The sequence below is a fragment of the Rhipicephalus sanguineus genome, chromosome 11, assembly GCF_013339695.2.
Source record: "Rhipicephalus sanguineus isolate Rsan-2018 chromosome 11, BIME_Rsan_1.4, whole genome shotgun sequence".
In the NCBI taxonomy this organism is placed as follows: domain Eukaryota; kingdom Metazoa; phylum Arthropoda; class Arachnida; order Ixodida; family Ixodidae; genus Rhipicephalus; species Rhipicephalus sanguineus.
The window spans coordinates 53420863-53440995 of NC_051186.1; the positions used below are offsets into that span (position 1 = coordinate 53420863).

At 47.6% G+C, this 20133-nt stretch overlaps 1 protein-coding gene across 3 annotated transcripts; it reads right to left on the bottom strand.

The window, feature by feature from the left end:
- Positions 1-1328: 1328 nt before the first annotated feature.
- On the bottom strand, positions 1329-19656 carry LOC119374640 (PHD finger protein 7). Of its 3 annotated transcripts, none has more exons than XM_037644812.2 (9): positions 19142-19656; positions 18979-19085; positions 18813-18914; positions 17272-17396; positions 13009-13168; positions 11300-11406; positions 11123-11239; positions 5380-5495; positions 1329-1885 (listed from the first exon to the last, which is right to left on the bottom strand). In XM_037644812.2, exons 1-9 carry the CDS (start codon positions 19200-19202, stop codon positions 1734-1736), a joined length of 1047 nt encoding a protein of 348 aa, XP_037500740.1. In that variant the 5' UTR covers positions 19203-19656; the 3' UTR covers positions 1329-1733. The 3 variants fall into 3 exon arrangements, with proteins under 3 accessions (XP_037500740.1, XP_037500739.1, XP_037500738.1); XM_037644811.2 differs by having other exon boundaries at positions 1329-1880; positions 19142-19654; XM_037644810.2 differs by having other exon boundaries at positions 1329-1892; positions 19142-19647.
- Positions 19657-20133: the final 477 nt, after the last annotated feature.

Genomic DNA, 20133 nt, shown 5'->3' on the forward strand with positions numbered 1-20133 from the left:
GATCAGCTTCTCGTGTAATTTCTATCGCATACCATTTTCTTTTTATTTCCTTCCTCTTTGAAGGGAAGTGCCCCCAGTGGGCAAAGCCTTTCTCTGTCTTTCGCCGGCATGTTTATTATTTCGAGCAAGGCCAGTCAATTTTATCACACTGCTCTAAATGATTTCATAATCCTTCATGTCCGTGTTCGAGAACCTCCATCGGCGATTTCACAAGTCTTTGCAGTACTTAACAGTGCATCTAGAAGCCACAGAAATCCCGTGGTACACTTTTGTCAATATTTGTCAAGAATTTGTCAAGTTGATGATGCCATTGTTGAAATGCAGAAGTCTATGGCAGAAGAAATGAGCGACACACACGTATAAACTTTGAAATGTTGCGTTTCGAAAAAGATTGCAGGAAGGCACAAGCTGCCATGCCAAACAGACCGGTTGCCAAACTGCTGGCTATATGACGCAACAGGGGCATGGGCAGGGCATGTAGCACACAGGCAAGATAACCGCTGGCCATTAAGAGTAACAGACTAGATTCCAGAGAAGACAAGCACGCGAGGGGGAGGCAGGAAGTTAGGTGGGCAGATGAGATTAAGAAGTTAGAGGGAATAATGTGGCCGCAGCAAGCACAGGAATGTGTTGACTGGCGAAACGTGGGAGAGGCCTTAGCCCTGCAGTGGGCGCAGTCACGTTGATGATGATGAAAGGACTCCTGCCGCAACTGTCACCATAAGCACCGCTGTAAGCTGACAAAATGCAGAGAAACAACGCTACTGTGCCAGCCTGTTATTTTTCGCATGATCATGGTTGCATATTTAGCATTTGCATCTCAAGTGCACTTGCAGCCGGCGGGTCCAGCAATGACCGGAGTAAACATACACCAGTCTGATACAACAGTCTGTTGTGGCAGGATCCTTCGATACTTTTGGTTTTGGTGGATCCACTCGTTTCGTCTTTAATCGGCTTGGCCAGTTGACTGCATTACTGTTCAGTTGCCACGTTGAGTCAAACGTGATTAAAGCGGGTGAATCTGCACGCCAACAGATTTGTTGCTGTGAGGCGTTGTTCGTGCGCGTTGCTTTACATGGCCTGCAATTAGTTGCGCGTGCATTATTCCTTACATTTTTACGTGTGAAGCAGCACACTGAGACAGCGCACAAAAGGAAGACGCGAAACGTCTCCGTGCGCTGCTTCACACATAAATATGAACTGTCACCAACTCACCCAACTTTCAACTTTACTGGTTATTCCATACTTCCCTTGTGATGTGCAGTGCACGAAACAAAGCTTCCCATGCACCAAGTTCTCCGTAAAAGTAAAACACAGACGAGCGAACAGCATACCATGGCCTTACCCATTTATTAACAGGAGCTTGAACTTTGTGCTAGCCAAAACCAGTAAACAGAAACACAGAGGACACTCTCAACCGGTGCTCTTGCGGCGCTGCCAGCGCCATGAAACAAGTATAGAAACATGGTGAACTCCAACAAGGATGAAATTGTGCAACCATCTTGCTCTCTGAACATTCGCTCGCCGTCACGTGATGCACCAAATGCTGCTTTTTTGTCAGAGAAGCAGGGCACGTCGCCCAGCGAATCACGAGACGAAGAGCGAACGGTCGGCAAGTGAGATGTCCGCCACAATGACGCTGCCGCTGATCGTCTCGAGCATGAGCTGCAGGGTGGCGCTGTTGTCGCGTGCACCGTGCATGGTGAAGTCCAGAAGGCGGCGCCCATTTGCCGTCATGCGCTCCGCGTCGCTTGACGTCTTGCACTCCGCGTGCTGCTGTGGCCGAGGCGCTTCGTCCTCGTCATCGCTGTCGATCTCGATAACTTCGGGCTGCTGCGACGGGTGGTGCCTTTCGTTGCGACCGCTGGACGACTGCTGGGCTGCACTGGGGACTGCGTACGTGCAATGCAAGCTGGGCCATTATACACACACACGCACTCTATAAAACATGTCGCGACAGTTGTATGAAAAGTGTTCTTAAAGGGACACTAAAGGCAAATAACAATTTATGTCACAGTGAAAGCTCAATGTATGACAATGTCTAAAACGGCAATATTATCAACAGCAGTGCCCTACTTACCGAGAAATTAAGCTAAATGTATCACATGATGAGTGCCACGAGCGGCACATTTTGGATATGATCCCGATGACGTGAGACCGTCCGACTACAATTAATCACTCGTAATCAAACTAGCTGTAACAAAAAAAAAAATAGAGCCTTCCGTGCATCAAGAGACGTACTAATAAAATGCTGCTTTTTCATTTCCATTTGATTCATGGAAAAAAGAACCTCTTTGGCGTTGCCATAGGGAGCGGCGCGCGTGGTTCAAAGGTTCCGTTTTCGCCGAACGGCGCTTCGCCCAGCACCCGGCTTCGCTCATGCGGTCGCGTCTCAGTGGTAGTTTCGGTATCGCGTACTGCCGCGTGTGTTTTGCACGCTCGTGAAAGTCGCTCTGACAGAAAGTTCGACAAAATGCCGCATGCATGTGATGTTGCCGGATGCCCGAATGGTGCACGTTGTCAGTTCACGCCGCCGCGCAGTAAAGGCAGGCAACGTTGGGCACGGCAACAGCGATGTCAGAAAGACCGCTTTCAGACAAGTGATTTGAAGTGCGCTAAAGCGATGCGGACCAGTTAAATGTGATTTTATTTCAAAATAAGCACTTCCTTGGCACAAAAAGTAGCACTACGAGGTTTCTGGACTGCTATTTCTACAATCAACGTCAACTTTAATATTTGCCTTTAGTGTCCCTTTAAAGGAGACATGACACGGTCGACCAACAATTTGCGGTTTTCTGCGAGAAAGAGAAGTAGAGGCTCTATCGTACCTATACATATATGAGAAATGCACTGTGAAAGAATATTTCAGTGTGAAATGAGCCCTACAAGTCGCCGGCTATAAACTGCACCCACTACCGGCGGTCAGAGCCGTATATTCCCTTTGGGAGAGTTCGGCGCTCTTTTGATCTCGCCGCCAGTCTGGCAACTGCTGCACTACAGTCTGGCAACAGCGCGCTTCCGCGCCGCCGACGCCATTTCGTGCCGAGGTTTCTCGTGATGCTGTACCCGTGACGTCGCAGTCGGCATTTATGCTTCCTCTGTGACCAACCTGGTGTGTCTTTGCTGCTGTTCGTGCACGTGTCGGCTGCGTGGAACATCGTGGACCTGCACGGACGTCGCAATGGGGGCTTGCAGCGCAGTAGGCTGCTCTAAAGGCTCTGTTATACTCCGACGTGCATTCGCGTCAGCCCGCGGCGGCGGGAGATGGCGACGCTAGGTTCGTCACGTTACGTTGACGCGAAAACAGACCACTCTATACTACCACTTGCGCGACGCACTACGTCGCCTTGACGCATGCGCAATTGAGCGCACTCGGCGTCCCTTCTTCACGTAGAGACACAGACGCTGTTCAGTCTGAATAACGTCGCCGGCGTGGAATGCAGCATGTCGCATCTCGCGCCGGCTGCAGCCGGGGCGCGTTGACGGACGCTGGGCGCGTCAGTCGCATCGCGCGTTGGCCTATAGAGTGCTGCACGTTTGTTAGCGTAGCGTCACTGTGCCGAGCGTGCGCGCGCGTCGACGTTACGCTGGAGTATATCAGCCCTTTAACTCGCTGAAGAAAGGGTTCGCCAGAGACGGAGCGTTGCGGGCGCACGCCAACGCGAGCTTACAGTGCCGCGGCACAAAATGGCGGACAGCGCCGCCGCTAAATTTGGACGGTTGTTGGCTCCGCCCCTCCGCCGAACTCTCCGAAGGAATATACGGCTCTGCCGGCGGTCACCATATTGCCAAGGTGTTTGTGACATCATGCACTGCATGGAGCGGAGCCATCGTCTTCTACCTAAGTTTCAGCCACTGCAAGTTGTTGAATTTCAATGCAAAGCTGAAGAAAGCTGAAATAGCTTGACTGCACGCCCATTTGAGCACGGAACAAAATCGTTCGCCGGAATGCTGAGACTCGCACATCGAGCAGCTTGTTAAGTCACCGCTTGCAGAGTGTGCCAGTGTTGCCCGACTCTCAGGCCACGCGCATGTTTATAAAAATATTCAGTTATAAATTAAGTGCTCGAGCAAATGCGCTAAGATTTGGCAGTTTGTTTGTGAACGCACAAGGATTAACCCACATCACACAGATTATGATCGAAAATTGGGTGTCATGGCCCCTTTAAACAGTGTTGCCCAGACACTGAAAGCTGCAACTTGAGTTAGCCTACCTTGACCTTCTGCCGGTTGCTTTTGCAATATACACGAGTGCCTGTCAAAAGCGGGGGAGCTATTCTCGAACTGTCCATTTCGGCCTCTGCCGATTGGGCGGAGCTTGATGAGCACCCCCCTCCCCCATTTACGGTTCCTCTTCCGTGATGTCATTTTGACACTGCGGAGCTTTTACAGCTCTCGACATAAATGAGACGAACGGAATGTGTTTCGAAGCTACAAAAGTGGCTTCCCGAAATCCGCTTTTGGCCGTGCGAATCTTGAAGGCCGTGCATTAACTCTGACTCTTTGATCGTGTTAGCCCTCGAATCAAGTTTAATGCAGCCTCCTGTTGAACGCACCTGTGAAGGTCAGTAAGCATTTCCTGTGTCGTTCACAAGCATCTGAGACACGCTCGTATGCAAGGACAGATTTGTCAAGTTTGTTTATAACTGTTCTGCAACTGTGCATTTCGTCCGGTTTCTTTCTTTGAACGCTGGGAGCGTGCTATGCAGGTGCGGTGCATCGACTTTCTCGAGTAACTGAATGCGCTCCGCTGAAGTGGAGATGTCCATTCGATGGACAGCTTGAGATTAGCTGCTCAGTGGTCAGCACCTACCTCTCCACAATACATTTGGTGGATTTTGAATGCTTCCATCACTGTGTTGCGTGTGAAGAAAGAAACACAACTAGATACATTTGCACAGCAGCGCCGGCAATTGGTACTGTCTCCCATGCTTTGGTGAAAAGCTGATTGGCCCAATCCACAACTGCCTTTTTTGGATGCAAGCATGTTGACGCAAGTTTTAGAACAATTCGACATTGTGTTCAGTAGTGATAACAACCGCATATGCAGTGTCCACGTGCTTCGAGTTGTGAATTAATTCAACCTCACCCTGCCAATTGTTAGCCTCCTGGTTAGTTAAATTGGTAGCGTGATTGCCCCGAATTCGATACCCAGGTTCGATACCCAGACCAGGACGAATTCTTTTTGTCAACTAGGAAGCCTTTCTTTTCGAGAAATCCGTAACGAATTTCCTTGTAGCTTTGTGTTACGAATGGGTAGATGCCAGTTTCCCCTTTCAGCTCCATACACCCCCCCACATCATAGATTTTGAAAGTAGGGTCGTACAGGCTCATGCGTAAAGCGACAAGAAAAAAAGCACGTGCGGCATAATAGCTCACCTCGGTTGATGACGTGGCGGCAGTCTGTACAGACCCAGTGGGTGCCTCCCACATTGCCACAGGATGCATGGACACCCTGGGAGCCGCAGCTGTCACACACCACCATCTTCCAACGACTGCACAGCGATCAGTTTGCCTCTACACTCTGTTTCATACTTAGCAGGCAACACTGCGGAAGCTACGCAAGCAGTGGGGTCGCAGAAGGCTCGCTGTACGTTGTTTGACAGGGCCATTGGGTTCAATATGCAATGCTTTCTACAGAACAACTATAAGTGAAACCTGTAGTCTAGTACAGTCAAACCTGACTATATCGAGCTCGGCTAAATCAAATTATCCTCTATATCGAACTATTTTTGAACACAACAATGCTTTAATGTCAATACATAGGAAAATTTATGGCTACATTGAACAAAGATTGCTAGAACACTTCATATATCGAACACCGGGCAACGTGAACGCCCCAAGAATTTGGCTTTCCCTCACAGAAAGTTGGACTTTTCTCACGGAAGGGGTCTTTCCCGAATGCATTTGGGAGAGTGAGCAGTGTGATCAGGAGGGCCGTATCGATACCGAATTTTTTCGCCTACAACCCGTTCTTGCACATAACTCGTTAAATGCAAAAAGCTCTTTAAAGGTTATATATCAAGTTATACGATATAGTATCGAATGAATTCCCGTTTTTTAGCAAGTTCGATATAAAGGCGTTCAACTGTACAACTTAAGAAACCTGGAAAGGCCCCACCCAGATGATCAAAGTGCGGCAGCCTATAGTATAATAATAATAATATCTGGGGTTTAACGTCCCAAAACCACGATATGATTATGACAGACGCCGTAGTGGAGGGCTCCGGAAATGTCGACCACCTGGGGGTCTTTAACGTGCACCGAAATCTAAGTACACGGGCCTCAAACATTTTCACTTCCACCGCAAATGCAGCCGCGGTGGCCGGGATTCGATCCCGCGACCTTCGGGTCAGCAGTCGAGCGCCATAACCACTAGACCACCTTCGCAGGGCAGGCAGCCTATAGCCTCCACGACTAAAGAAATAGATCCGCTCATGCACTCGGGCAATGTTCTCTGAAGGTGGAGTCACCAGCCGTCTGGCTCACGATGTCAATCTGGATTGCATGCCCATAAGGGCAAGCTAGTGTGCATACCACCTCTGAAAAGCAAATGCCACAGCCTTCTAAAGTTTTACTTAACTACAGATGAGCCTATCTTTGCAGGAACCGAAAGATAATAAGCATCATTAAAAAAATGAAGGCGGCTTCGCACTTGTGGTGCAAAGTCAGAAGGTACAGTAGAGCTGGGCGACCCTCCTTGTTTCTCTATTTTTTTTTTCTTTCTTCCTCTCTGTTTTTCTACCTCTTTCTTGTGTCCGTTTCTTACTACCTCTTTCCCTCTGTCTATTTCCTTCTCTGTCATTGAATTTTTTTTCTCTTTCTTTCTCTCTATACTCGTCTCGCCCATTCGAGTGATTGCATCCCATGCTTGACAAATCGCCGCAGTAGGAGAGCACGCATCTGGCGTACGTGTTCAGGGAGCGAAACAGAATACGAAGAGGAGGACGAAGAGAGTGCACGCTGGCATGATGATGATACCGTATTTACTCGATTTTACCGCGCCCTCGATTGTAACGCACACCCGTTTTCCGTGACCCCCCCCCCCCCAAAAAGTAATACATCGATTGTAACGCGCACCCACTTTTCGTGAGAGAAAAGAACAAAAAAGTCCGTAGGAGTCAAACTTCGCACATTCAGAAGAACAAGTATTTGGGTTTTAAAGAACTATAGTTTCAAAAAAGTAAAATGCAAAGTCAAAAGGCGGGCATTGCCACTAAAACTGTCACCACTACGGCGGCGATACGAGTCGTGTAATGGATCAGTCCTCGTCGCTGTCGGACAACTCCTTGTCGCTGTCAACGCTCTTCGATTTCGGGAAACCGGCCCTGCTTTGGTCCACTGAAACCTTTTCGTGAAGCTTTGCTGTAAAATATCTCTTGCTTCTGTTTGCGCCAGTCTCGCACGCACGTTTCGGGAACTCCGAATGACCGCAATGCGGCCCGATTTCCGTCCGTCTCTGCACATGTAATAACTATTCTTTTAAATGCTGCATCGTGGTGCACTCGTCGGGTATTTGGAGTCGGCACTTCCATGCCGTTGATGCGAACGCAGAACGGGATGGCAATCTCTTCAGCACACGTATGAACAGTAATGGCCAAGGCGCATAGGAGGCAGTCATTTTGAAATGCCGATGGCAATACGATAACTGAGTTTCTTTTTTTTTTTTTCGGTACTCGATTCTAACGCGCATGCTATTTTCGGACTCGTTTTACCGGAAAAAAGGTGCGCGTTAGATTCGAGTAAATACGGTAGTTTTCGCGAATGCTCCACGGGTGTTTGCCGATCATAAAACGGCTCTCCAGTGTTAAAAATTGCATTATCCGAAAGAAGCTCCAAAATGAACAAAAATAGCTGTGCCCTGCGACAAAATCAACAGCAAAGACTCATGTGGCATCGAGTGACGCTGTTCCACGTAACAATTTATGCAAAGCAGCATTGTTCGACACCCCACATCTCTCACGACAATTTTACCGCACTGCTGCAGCATAATCTGCCCTGCTGTGGGCCCGCAACACGTCATTCCCGGTTCTTCGAAACTGGCAGAGGAACATAACAGAGTTTCACATCGCCGGAGTCATCCTAGGGACCCCGGACTAGGGGTTCCTCCCATGCTCCTCGCTCAATTGAAATTCGTAATAACGATGTTTTACTCTCTCCCTTCTCAAAAGTAGCAGTGATATTCCACTTCAGCAGACTTACTACTTACATGGGAAAATGCGATTGCACTAACTGCATAAAAGTAGATTGCTCTCACGGAAAAGGGAAAAAAAAAGTATCATACCGAAAAGCAGACTACGCATATCAAAGAGATTGCACTGTACCTCGCACATCACAACTTGCGGAGGTAAAGTTACGTCACATTACAAATTATTCGTTAGCCATGGGTTTTCCAATATGAAACATACTACATATTGGTCCGGAGGGCATTTGGAATGTGGGGCTGCAAGTCCCAAAACTATGTCGCTTCCCTTACACAGCGGCAAACTGCTTCAGACCTGCAGTTAACCTTTCACTTAATAGGTCGCACTTTGCCAAGGTACTCTATCTTTCACGTATCGGCGAAGAGAGTACATGTCATGGAAGAGGGCACAGTTTGTGTTAAATATGGTTCTGCACGTTTTGGCATGTAGTACTACAATACCGGTGTCACACGGCCACTTTTGATCACGATCGTGCCTGATCCTTATCGAGTTTTACGATCGTGATTGGCTCTCTTACGCAAGCTGCAGAAAGAAGCCAAACGCTGTTGAGAAATTGGATCCTGATTGGGCTCGATCGCGGACAGCAGTGCATCACGTGACACCGCTATAGCATATGGAGTATATATTAGGGGGCAACTTTTCTTGGCAGTACTGTGGAAGCTGCAGAGCCGAAACGCATGCCTGCTAGCGCGCCAAGAAGCAGTACCCAAGTTTATTGATAATTTTCTTGTTTGCCTTGCTGAAATAAATGTTGTTTGTTTATTATGAGACTCATATAGTTATGAGAAATCGCAGGTAAAATACAATTATAGTTCACTTTGTAATAATGTCTTTTTCTTTCCATTTCTTAGACGGCACCACATTTCCTACACACCTGCTTTCCACAGTAAATATGGCATCCAGGACGTGTGCGGGTCTGCGTGCGGCCGCAAACTCGCCGTTTAGTTCTCCAAGAAAAATATACTCGTAATATGACACTGAAATGTACAGTGAACAATCGAAACGTCTCTCTCCATTTGCATTTTTCATATATACGTCTTTCTAAACGCGTTAACGGTGCGAGCAAGCAAAACCGAAATCGTGCTACTTGCGGAGTAACATGAATGTGCGGATGCCCCGACTCCGTAGCCTTTGCTCCACTGTCAAGATGAGCCGTCCCCAACTATTGAATAATTGTTTAACTTGCCATTTTGTATAGTTACAAAATACAGACGGGGGAGTTGCAGAATAAAAGCTGTCCTCGAACAGCTTTTATTTGGGAGGGAGGCAATATTGCATATATGTACATACAAGGGTGGTCTGGAAAGTTCTCGGCCTCAATAAGAATCACGCGAGCTAGAACTTGCAGCACTCATGTGCATGTTCATGCAAGTCTCTGCAAGTCTCAGATGAAACGCTATCTACAGTCAACGTCCGATTTTTCGGACTCCCTAGGGACCGCGAAATCGTCCGAAAAACAAATTAATGCTTTTTTATTCCGCTCGGTCAAATCACCACAGCCACGTCCGAAATAGCTTTAATGCCTCCCAGTACAATCAGTACCTGCTGCGAACCCCGCTTAACTACGTATGTGCCAACCGCCACTTTTGCATCTCGTGATGAGCGCCGCTGATAACAGCAAAGCGCGGAATAGATTACGGCTCTCTCGCATGAAGCGTTTGGAAACGATGACGCGAAACACAAAGACTGTGGCGGAAGGGTGGACGACTCATCCGGCTTTCCCCCGATGCGTGTGCGCATGTAAACGGTGCACACACACATCGGCGAATCTCCGCCGATACGCAGCATTTGCTGCCGTGTCAAGCCGATCGTTCCTAGTTGTGTGCAGCACGTCGCCAACTAAGCTCACGCAGTCACTTTACTGTTGCTGTATCGTATGCACGCATTTATCATGAAAGGGTTCGTGATGCGCACTTAGTTCCTGACTGCACATGGGCGCGGCAATGGTGAGCTGGTTTCGTCCGTGAAGGCAACGTGTCTATGCGGCGCACTTAGCGGTTCGCACAGAGGCAGCAGGAATGGCGGCGCAGCACATTTGAGTTCTCGCCTATTAAATGCATGCAGTACGCACACAACTGCGCTAGGCCACGTGCACTACCGAGCAGTTAACTGAAGATGCTTATCGTAAGGGTTGTCAGCGATTAAGCCGTACTGCCGTGTTTGCCAGCTGCCGCCATCACGCCTACGTGCATTTCCGCAGGGTAGCATACCGGTTATGCCAAACTGGCTAACGTCCCTGTCTTTCCTCTTTCGTTTTCCTTCCTTCCGTTGCTTGTCCGTAACATCGTCGCACGGCGATGAGGATAAGCGTTGCCACGAAACGAAGTATCTAGATCAACGGATGATAACAGCGTTCGCTTATCCCTTCCCCCCACCCCCGTGCGAGGAAAACAGTGTCGTCACGGAGGGCGTTTCCACAGTGAATGGCAGACGCGCTTTTTGGTGCATAGGTTTCGGTATCGCCAGCAAAATTAGCCAGATTTCATCGCTCCTCGGTGATTACCAGTGGCCACCTTTCAGAAATTTCAAAGCGGCTATAGGCTATTCTCAGAAAGGGCTTCCATTCGCCCATTTAACTCGACCACTTATTTCCACTGGTTAAAAAGTTAATTTTCTTAATTTCTATAATTACTGCCATAATTAATGTTTGTACGCATCTCAAAATGCCCTCTCCCACCGTAAAGGTAACGCCGCAGGTAGCACGCAGATACCTCCTTCCTGTGATTTTTGAAAAATACTAGACACATTTCTTGAAACACCCTGTATAGGAGCATACTTATGCTTGCACATGGTTCCGTTCAAACTTTCATCTTAACGTCAACGAAATCAAACAGGTACATATTACAACAGTATACTGTAGCATAGTGTAGTATAGCACAATATAGTATAGCCGGGTTTCACAGGCGCGGCACCCTTACCCATCCTGCTGGTTGTGGCTGCGCCCCAAGGGGCAGGAGCAACGCGGCGCATCACAGTGTTGGTACCGGAAGAGCAGCTCCTCAAAGGCGTGGGGCTCCCGCTCCCAGGAAGCATCTCTGCAAGGAATGGCAAACCTGGAGGGGAGGGAGTCCCACTGAGCGGGAGGCACTACTCACTGATCTGGCACATAGATGCCGTGGTCCTGCATTTCTCTCTGGAAGGCCTCCTGGTTGTTGCAGTGGCAACATCGGAAAAAGTGGCTGCCCGCACTCACCGCCTGACGCTGCACAAAATGACAGACAATTTCAGTTAAGGGCATGTGAACACTTGATTTATGTGACTACGAATCAAATAGCAGCTCTGCGAATAGTTCGATTCGTGAATCAGATATCTACTTTTCGATTTCTCGCATAGTTGCCGCTTGACAATGTTCATGGAAAGGCGATATTTCTACTCTATTATTACGGTTGCGTGCTAGTTCGGCAGCTTAAACCAGCACACAGTACAGAGGGGATGGAAAGAAACACGAACATGCGGCATCTACATTCTCTGCTGTTTCACATTTATTTTCAAACGGTTGTAGCCTGGATGGTGATAAAAAGCCTCTAGAGTCATCCATGATACAATCAAACACCATCTAGCATATTTTCATTGCCACCAAGGCCAGGGCGCGATGAAAACAGCGCTCCGCGCAGTTCACGTTTCTTTCCATCCCCTCTGTACAGTTATTTACATCACTGTACTTCCCACTCCCACCCAATATCGCACATCAGGCAAACAAGCAAAAAACATTTATTTTGCACAAGAATTTGTAAAAATTGAGGCCTGTGAAAATAAAATTTCTGATATTCAATTCAATATTCAACTGTTTTTACTTTAATTCGATTCGAAATTTACTACATATTCTACATATTTACTACAGATTTTACTGCATATTTTAGATCCACGTATGCACACCGAAGCTTCGCACATTTGAACGCCAGAGTTCTATGCGTGCTACACGCCCAACGCGTGGGACGCTTCTAGTTTCACGTACGCAACAGTTTGCAGGTAGATGTGAGCATGCATGTCAAATGCGCGATACCAACTCACTCGTTTACAGAAGTACAGACACAAAAATTTTACATCTTGTTTTTTCTGTTGCGATAAGTGGCTAAGTGGCTAAAGACCCACTTATCATGGCTGGAAAGCTCATTTGTTCAAGCATGTGACAAATAATTAGTTGGAGACTGTTTCAGTGCACCATGTCACAGTTTCGATTTCACAGAGCACCGAGTGAGGCGGAACCCAGAGTGATTTTCATGTAAACATAGCTGGCTATGCGAGCACACAAAACCACGTTGACAACTCTCTTCGACAAAGGCTCCCTGGGTTCCACTATAATCCCCTCTGGGATGTTGTAAATATGCGCTTGGTAAGTGAGAAAACCCTTAAAAAGAAAGTTCGGGTGGTGATGCCACCTTAAAATTCCCCGCACCAGGCTTGTGACGTCACAGATTTTTTGACGCCGTCCACTAGGCCCTACGTAGTTCCTAATCAGTAAAAATGAAATACATTGTCTTCTGACGGGGCCACTGACTTGACATGCCAAGTTTCCAAAATTTTCACTGAGCCAATGTCGCCAAAATATGAGAAATACACTTTGAAATCTGTGACGTCACGTGTGGCGATTTCGGCGCAAGAACTTAAACATGGAACTTTGGCTTTGATTTTCTCCTCTGTTAATAAACCTATGATGGTGAAATTTATGACATTAGAGTTCTAAGAGTACAATTTACCAATCTAAACTGATTCACTGTTTCACTTTAGTGTGCCTTAAAAGAATGGGGTCTCTCAAACGGTGGTCACGGCCGTACTGCTGCTACGTGTGTTGTGTGCGACTGACCTGTATGCATGCCCGGTGGAAGAGTTGTCTGCAGCAGGGCGTCACCAGCACATCCACTGACGGATGGGTCATCTGCTCGGAGCAGATGGAGCACAGGCTGACCCCGTCCCGCTCCATCGGCACCACATTCTGGCGAGGACGATGTGCTCCACAGTACACCCTGTAATAATAATAATAATTGTTGGGGTTTTACATACCAAAACCACAATATGATTATGAGGGACGTCGTAGTGCAGGGCTCCGGAAATTTTGACAATCTGGCGTTCTTTATAGTAAGCCTAAATCTCAGTACCGTAAAATCCTGAGCAAGTGCCCCCCCTCCCTTATTCGGGAGATTTGAAATATGCGCCAATGACCGAGCAAGCACCACCCCCCAACTCCCCACCCCTCTCCTTCCGCCATTTTTGCTGCTTCATTCACCGTTTTTATTCGCCTGATGAGGGCGAATAACGAGAATGAAATCATGCGCATTCAATAAAGCATTTCATTGAAAGCATGCGCGGCTCTTTCGCTGCCATCTTGAATTTTGTTCCGGGACCGAGCAAGGGCCCCCGCTCCAAATCTTAAGGATTATCTTTCACTGCAGGGGAGGCACTTGCTTGGGATTTTACGTACACAGGCCTCAAACCCTTTTGCCTCCATCGAAATGTGGTCGCCATGGCCGAGATTCAATCCCATGACCTTCAAGTCGGCAGTCGAACACCGTAACCACTAGACCACCATGGCGGGTTTGCGCAATACACCCTCGACGCAACAGGTAATGCAAAGTATTCACTTGTACACACTGCCTTCCCTATATACAGGGACGATTGCAGGAGTGGGAGCAGCAGATAACTCCAAACAAAACAACATTTAACATCGTTAGACACTTCCTTCGTGCATACACAATGCAATTATCTTATTGTACTGTGTTAAGAATTCACAAGAACAATTAGATTGATAATATACTTGATTAAAACAGGATGTCAATAAATTATACAACAAAGATAATTAATGAAATTATACGGTTTTACATGCCAAAAGCACAATATGGTTTAGAGTCACACTATAATGGAATACGGTACTCCGGATTAATTAAGACCATGTGGGTTTTTTTTAACGTGAACGTAGATCTAAGGACACTGTACTTGTGTCTAACACTGGCACTTGCTGTCATGTACGGTACTCATGGATTGAAACTGGAAAAGTTAAGGCCATGTAGTAGTAATAGTAATAATAATAATAGTAATAATAATGATGAAAATAATAATAATAATATATCTGGGAATTTTACAGGCCACAAAACCACGATATGATTACGAGGCATGCCGTATTTGAGGGCTCCGGAAATTTAGACCACATGCACTGAAATCCACCTTTTTCATTTCCCTGTGCTGCCCTGTGCTGTCTTGGTAGGGGCCGGGACAACCGGTATTGCCAGAAGCAAAGCCTCCGAGATGATGAGACGTTTCGCGACATTTCCACTAGGGGGAGAGTGCATGCGTGGGGGCGCTGTGAAAGAGGCAGATTGCAGAGTACATGGGCCTCTAGCATTTTGCCTCCATCGTAATGCGATTGCTGTGGTCTAAATCGAACCCACGACCTTCGAGTCAGCAGCCAAGCACCGTAACCACTGTACTACTGTTTACAGTTTGTGACATAGCAGCATAACTGACTAACACTTACATCAATGCCAACATCAAATTTAGCGGCCAGATTTGCAGTGACGCGACGCGGTTACCACGAGCCATCACTCATAGCAGTCGTTATACTAAAGAAAGACGATGTCGTGTTTCAATACACGAGTACTGTACAGCATACTGGCTTGCCTAACACTACTGGTCTAACACAAATGAATGCTCTGCTGCGTCTCGCCCATTTGATGTTTCAGCTAAAGCCACCATTCGTCCAACTGTCTTCACCAAACCACTTTGGTGGCAGTCCTACAGCTCGCAGGTGTGGCTGTGCCTTTAAAAGGTCCATTTTCCTTCACTTAACACAGTGGTTCTCACAAAATAGATGCCCATTCTCTTCACACATCTCTTGGCATACCATGTCATCCATCACATACAGCAATTGCCTTGTCAAAAAACTATTCGATGTTTGATTTGAAAGTTGAAGCGGGCATTACTGAACCAAATCAGGCTGCTCTGACTGGGACCTCCAGGACTTCGTTGTAGTGAGTTTCAACAGCGCAATAACTATTGTACTTAAGATCACTAGGTATTGTTTAGTCGTAGAATGTGAAATTGGAAAGTTTTTCAAGTTTCCTGCTTATCACGATCGTGAATTTTTTTTTTTATGGTGATCAATTAAGGTGCATGCCTGCAAGTGATTTTAGCTACTGAGACCAAACACATATGCACACAGCTCTTTTTCAACATCTTTATTGAAAAAAAAAAATAGAGAGGGGAGCTCCGAGGCCGTCGGTGCCTACATCAACGCATCATCTGTGTCTGCTCTTCTTCGGTTATAGCGCGAGAGTGTCTGCTGACGTGCAAGCCCACTGTCGCACAGCACTCGTCCTGTCCTCTTGTGCCACTTTTTTATGTTCACGCACATTAACTCTGGCCAAAGGTGTCACTCACTCAAGCCACGAAGTTGGTTCCAGGAATTCCATAGTAGAGACTTAAGCCATTCTTTGCTGAACAGTAATATTAGGGAAGAGAGCCTGCCTCAGTGGTCTAGTGGTTATGGTGCTCGACTGCTGACTTGTAGGTCGCGGGATTGAATCCCGGGAGTAGCGGCCGCATTTTCGATGGATGCGGAAATGCTTGAGGCCCGTGTGCTTAGATTTAGGTGCATGTTAAAGAACCCCAGGTGGTCCAAATTTCCGGAGCCCTCCACTACGGCATCTCTCATAATCATATCGTGGTTTTGGAAGGTTAAACCGCAACAATTATTAATATTAGGGAAGAGAGAAGCAAGGTGCACTGCAAACTTGGTTCTTGTTTTCATTCTGCCTTCCCCCCAACCATCCCTCTTCCCCTTTTTTTTTTGCTTAGTGGCACACTTCTGACAGCTCAGCGCATGCTGTAGAGTGCCACAACTGAGGATGTTGCAGGCAGCACATCTTTCGCAAAGGCATCTGCACACGTGACCTTGATTCTCCAGCGGAAAGCGCGACTCCCTCCCTACCTCACGAGAAGGGGTGAGAGGGTTTTTATTTAGACTTCAGCTGTTCTAGCATATCGCCCGGCCACACCCTCGACATGAGAAGCTTCAGCGCAGCTCCAAACAAACGAAGCGTGTAACACTTCAGAAAGCAACGAGAATTAAATAGTGCCATGTTCACGAGCGTCCACAATGAAGTGGCCAGGCCTGTAGTCTCAGAGCCACTGCCTCTTCAGGTAGTCTAGGCTGGCTGTGCAGCAACGAGATTAGAGGGGCAGATTAGGCAAGGTGCTGTAATACAACAGCAGACTTCCTGGAAGTATAAGTGAGGAAGGATTAACAGCAGGTTAGACCCCATGCCCACTGTGCCAACGCCTGCCTGGCTTGTAGGTAACCGAGCAGTCGGCAAAGCCTCGTCGTATACATGGCAATCGAGTGTGGGCTGGTGGTCTTCAGAACTTTCAGACGACGCGGTGACGGTGTGGATGATCGCAGAGAATGGGCACATCCTGCCACACAGAAGTCAAAATGGACAGGTGCTGTTGCGAACACGATTTTTCCTGCGGCTGAATTAAAAAAAAAAAAAAAACTGCCCTTGAGAATCGTGGCTGTGATAAGGGGCAGCATGCTGTGCTGGGATTCTAGGTTGCTACATTGTGAAGAGGAGGAAGGGACAACAAGAAACCCGTCATGATGCAAAGTTGCAGATCTCTATTCAAGTTATCACGTCACATGATGACCAGAACACTGCCGCATCCGGTAAGGCAAGCAAAAGTCACTGCAATGCTTTTTTCTTTTTTCTGCATACAAACCTCTGGGCTGCCTTCTTGGTCACAGAAAAATAATCTGTTGCAACAGCTTGGGCTGGTTTAATTGAATTAATCCGTATAATCAACAAAGGAGGCAGTACCCTTCCTTTCATTGCACAAAAAGATTTGACCCGTTGTGGCAGTTCAACTGCCACATGAAACTATGCGAAGAAGTACACAGTCGAAGAAAATAGCACTGGTTAAACAAGGACCCAAGAAAAAAGACATGCAACACAGGCGCTAATGCGTCTTTGTGTAGTGTCGTTCAACCAACGCTGCTTTCTTTGACGGTAATGCATCAACAAGCACAAACTTCAACTGCACTGGAGCACGCGGTCTTGACCTATTTGCTTTAGCTCACCTGAAGTCGCCAAAGAACTGTAGCAGGCAGTCCTTGGACACACCACAGGGCATGTGAAATGCTTTCTTGCAAGCACGCAGGCAGCAGCCTACCGTGGCATTCCTTCGTTTGCAGAAACAACAGATCTGCGCAGCAGCCAAGACAAAAATGAACACACCTGAAATACACGCTTCACACGCTTGCTGCACACTTACGCACAGCTATCTTAAAATGACGGGGACCACGTTTGGTTGCTCCTTCCCGGACGTATGCTACAGCTTTCAAAACACTATCAAAACAAATATCTGCGGTGCCTCCGAACCTTGTGCACAAACAATGTAACAATCCGCACAAACAAACTGAAATGTGAACGTAATGGTGTTTTCGACAAATTGCACCAGTGCACACCGGGTTTTCCAGGTGCTACAATGATTGAACTGAACGGCAAACTGGTGCGATCTGTTTAAGATGTCATAAGTACGTGGCGTAAGATAAATACTACTCCTTAGGGTAGGTGAGGAAAGCATAAGGGTCATTATTTATTGTTTCTTTAACTGCAGTGTAATGATTCTGACTTAAATTCAAGGAAATTAAAGTGAACGAAAAATCACCCTTTCTGTCGGTGGGATCTGAACCCATGGCCTCTGAATGAAACTAATGAAACCAATGTCTGTTGGCTTCACGAGTTGTGTCTAACAAAAGAACAAGCCCCCTCGAAAAATCCCCTTCTTTCGTCCTTAACGTAGGGGCAACTTCACCGTTAGCATGCAAGGCGCGATCGCCCAAGCAACGGCGTGCGCCCATCGCCCGCACGACGAAACTTCAAGGTTTCATCTCCAGTTGCTAGAGCAACCGGCGACCTGCGAAAACTCCGAAATGGTTGAGCCGCGCAGCGAAGTCAGCCGCAGGGACGAAGGCATTGCATTCGGATTGTCCGCTGAGTGCCGGTTGCTATGGCAACGCGAGATAAAAACTTTTTCTGTCTCGTCATCGTCTGGTCACCGGACCTGAAGAGCGCACGCCGTTCACGCCTCGCAAGTGTCCTCAATACTTATTCGTGCAGTATAGGCATACTGAAAGCTACTAGAGTGCTTGTGTTACTGTAAGTACATGCTCCTGCAGGGACTAACCCTCAACTAAAGAGTAAAAATCTTACACAGTGGCCTTGTAGCCAGTTTGGAAACATGAATCAGTGCTAAATGAACGCCGAGTTTGCAATGACTGCATTAAAACTACAGGCATCACTGGAAACGAAATACAATTAGTTTCGGATCTGTTCACATTTAAACGCATCGCATTTCTCCCGCATCGAATTGCGGTCGCCGTGGCCGGGAAGCGAACCTGCCCCCCAGCTTACCGGCGCAACAGGTAACATTTAAAAGTTTCGTATTCACTCTACGCATTTGGTACATTCACGCACGCTTGCTGACCTCCCCTTCGGAGCTTTCTCCTGCGTGTTTTATCCGCAGACTTGAGTGTTTTACTTGAGTTACTGCTTCCGCAGTTTAAGCATCCTGCACTGCATCGAAACTGATTGCAACGGAGGAAGTGGTTACACTGACCAGTCGGCTGCCACGGCGAAGCTCTGCGCGCACGTCAGCCTCCACGAAACCACGCAGCGGTTCATTCTCCTCGCCTCTCTGGTGCAGGCCGCTGGAGAAGAGCTGCGCAACGACAGGTGCGCGTCATGTAGCACGGCATCTCGGAGACAATGGGCCGCGAACTCACCATGCAAAAGTAATGAACGTGCAGGCCGCTACCGCTGCTCAGCAGCTCTCCGTGGATGTCGTCGCTTTCCGGCAGGTCGCAGAATGCGCACGTGGGAACGTGGGAACCTGCGAGGTACACGCAACCTGTTCTCCAATCAGTTCACCGACGAGAAAGGACTCACCTTTAGGAGCCGCCGCCGTGACGCGGCCCCGTTTCGGTTCTTTCTTACGCCGCGGGGCCATTTCAAACCTCGTCCACCCCGTCCGAAAAACACCTCTCACGAAGCCATTTGAGATGAGCTCCGCCAATCAGAGAATGTGGAGTCGTGGAGTTGCAGAAAACGCGGCACCGTTTTTTTGGACTGTCAACGTATCCTGCGTTGTTTGGAAATGTAAAAACAAATATTACGGAAATATGTACCCTTTATGAGTTCGCACAGAGGCTGGCCAACCGGTGCGGTCGCATTTTTAAAGGTAACTTATGTGTACTGCAGTACTGCCCACCTGTAGCTTGGCGGCAAATTCAAATGTGTAGTTGCATCTCGACCCCCGACCTTTTGCTCAACACCTCCTAGATTTTGTTCCTCACCCCTAATTTCTGTTTCTCAAGCTTCGTTTGTACTCGAATCACTTTCTTGCTGCTCTGAGCGAAAATAAATTAACGATTTTCGCGGATATCTTAGGTTGATTCTCTCCACCATGCATGTACAGCCGTAAAAAGACGGCCATGACGTCATGTCTCTTTTTGGCGCCAAAAGCACGACCCACGTGACCAATTCCTAAACCGGCAGTAAATGCATTTAGAAGAGAAAGGGCACAGTCACTGACCTAGCTTCTTGTCGGAAATATTGAATTTGGGTTCATCTGTGTCCCTCGTCCTCGCTAGGATCAACGAAAACGGTAACGACAATGTCGCTTCCGGCGCTGTATGGCAAAGCATAGCCTCAGAGATTAAACTTTTCTTTTTTTGTCATCACTGTGGTAGTTTGCGAATTCAGCTTAACATCAAGCAGGCTTAATTAACGAGAAAAGCGCACGTTTGATATATTACTCTAGCCTGTACCATAGAGTATTATACAGTTATTGTAAGAAACTCTATGGCCTGTACTGACTTTCTGTGTGGCTACGACACTACGCGAGACTGCATGGCATCCAATACAAGCCGAGCCGCTCA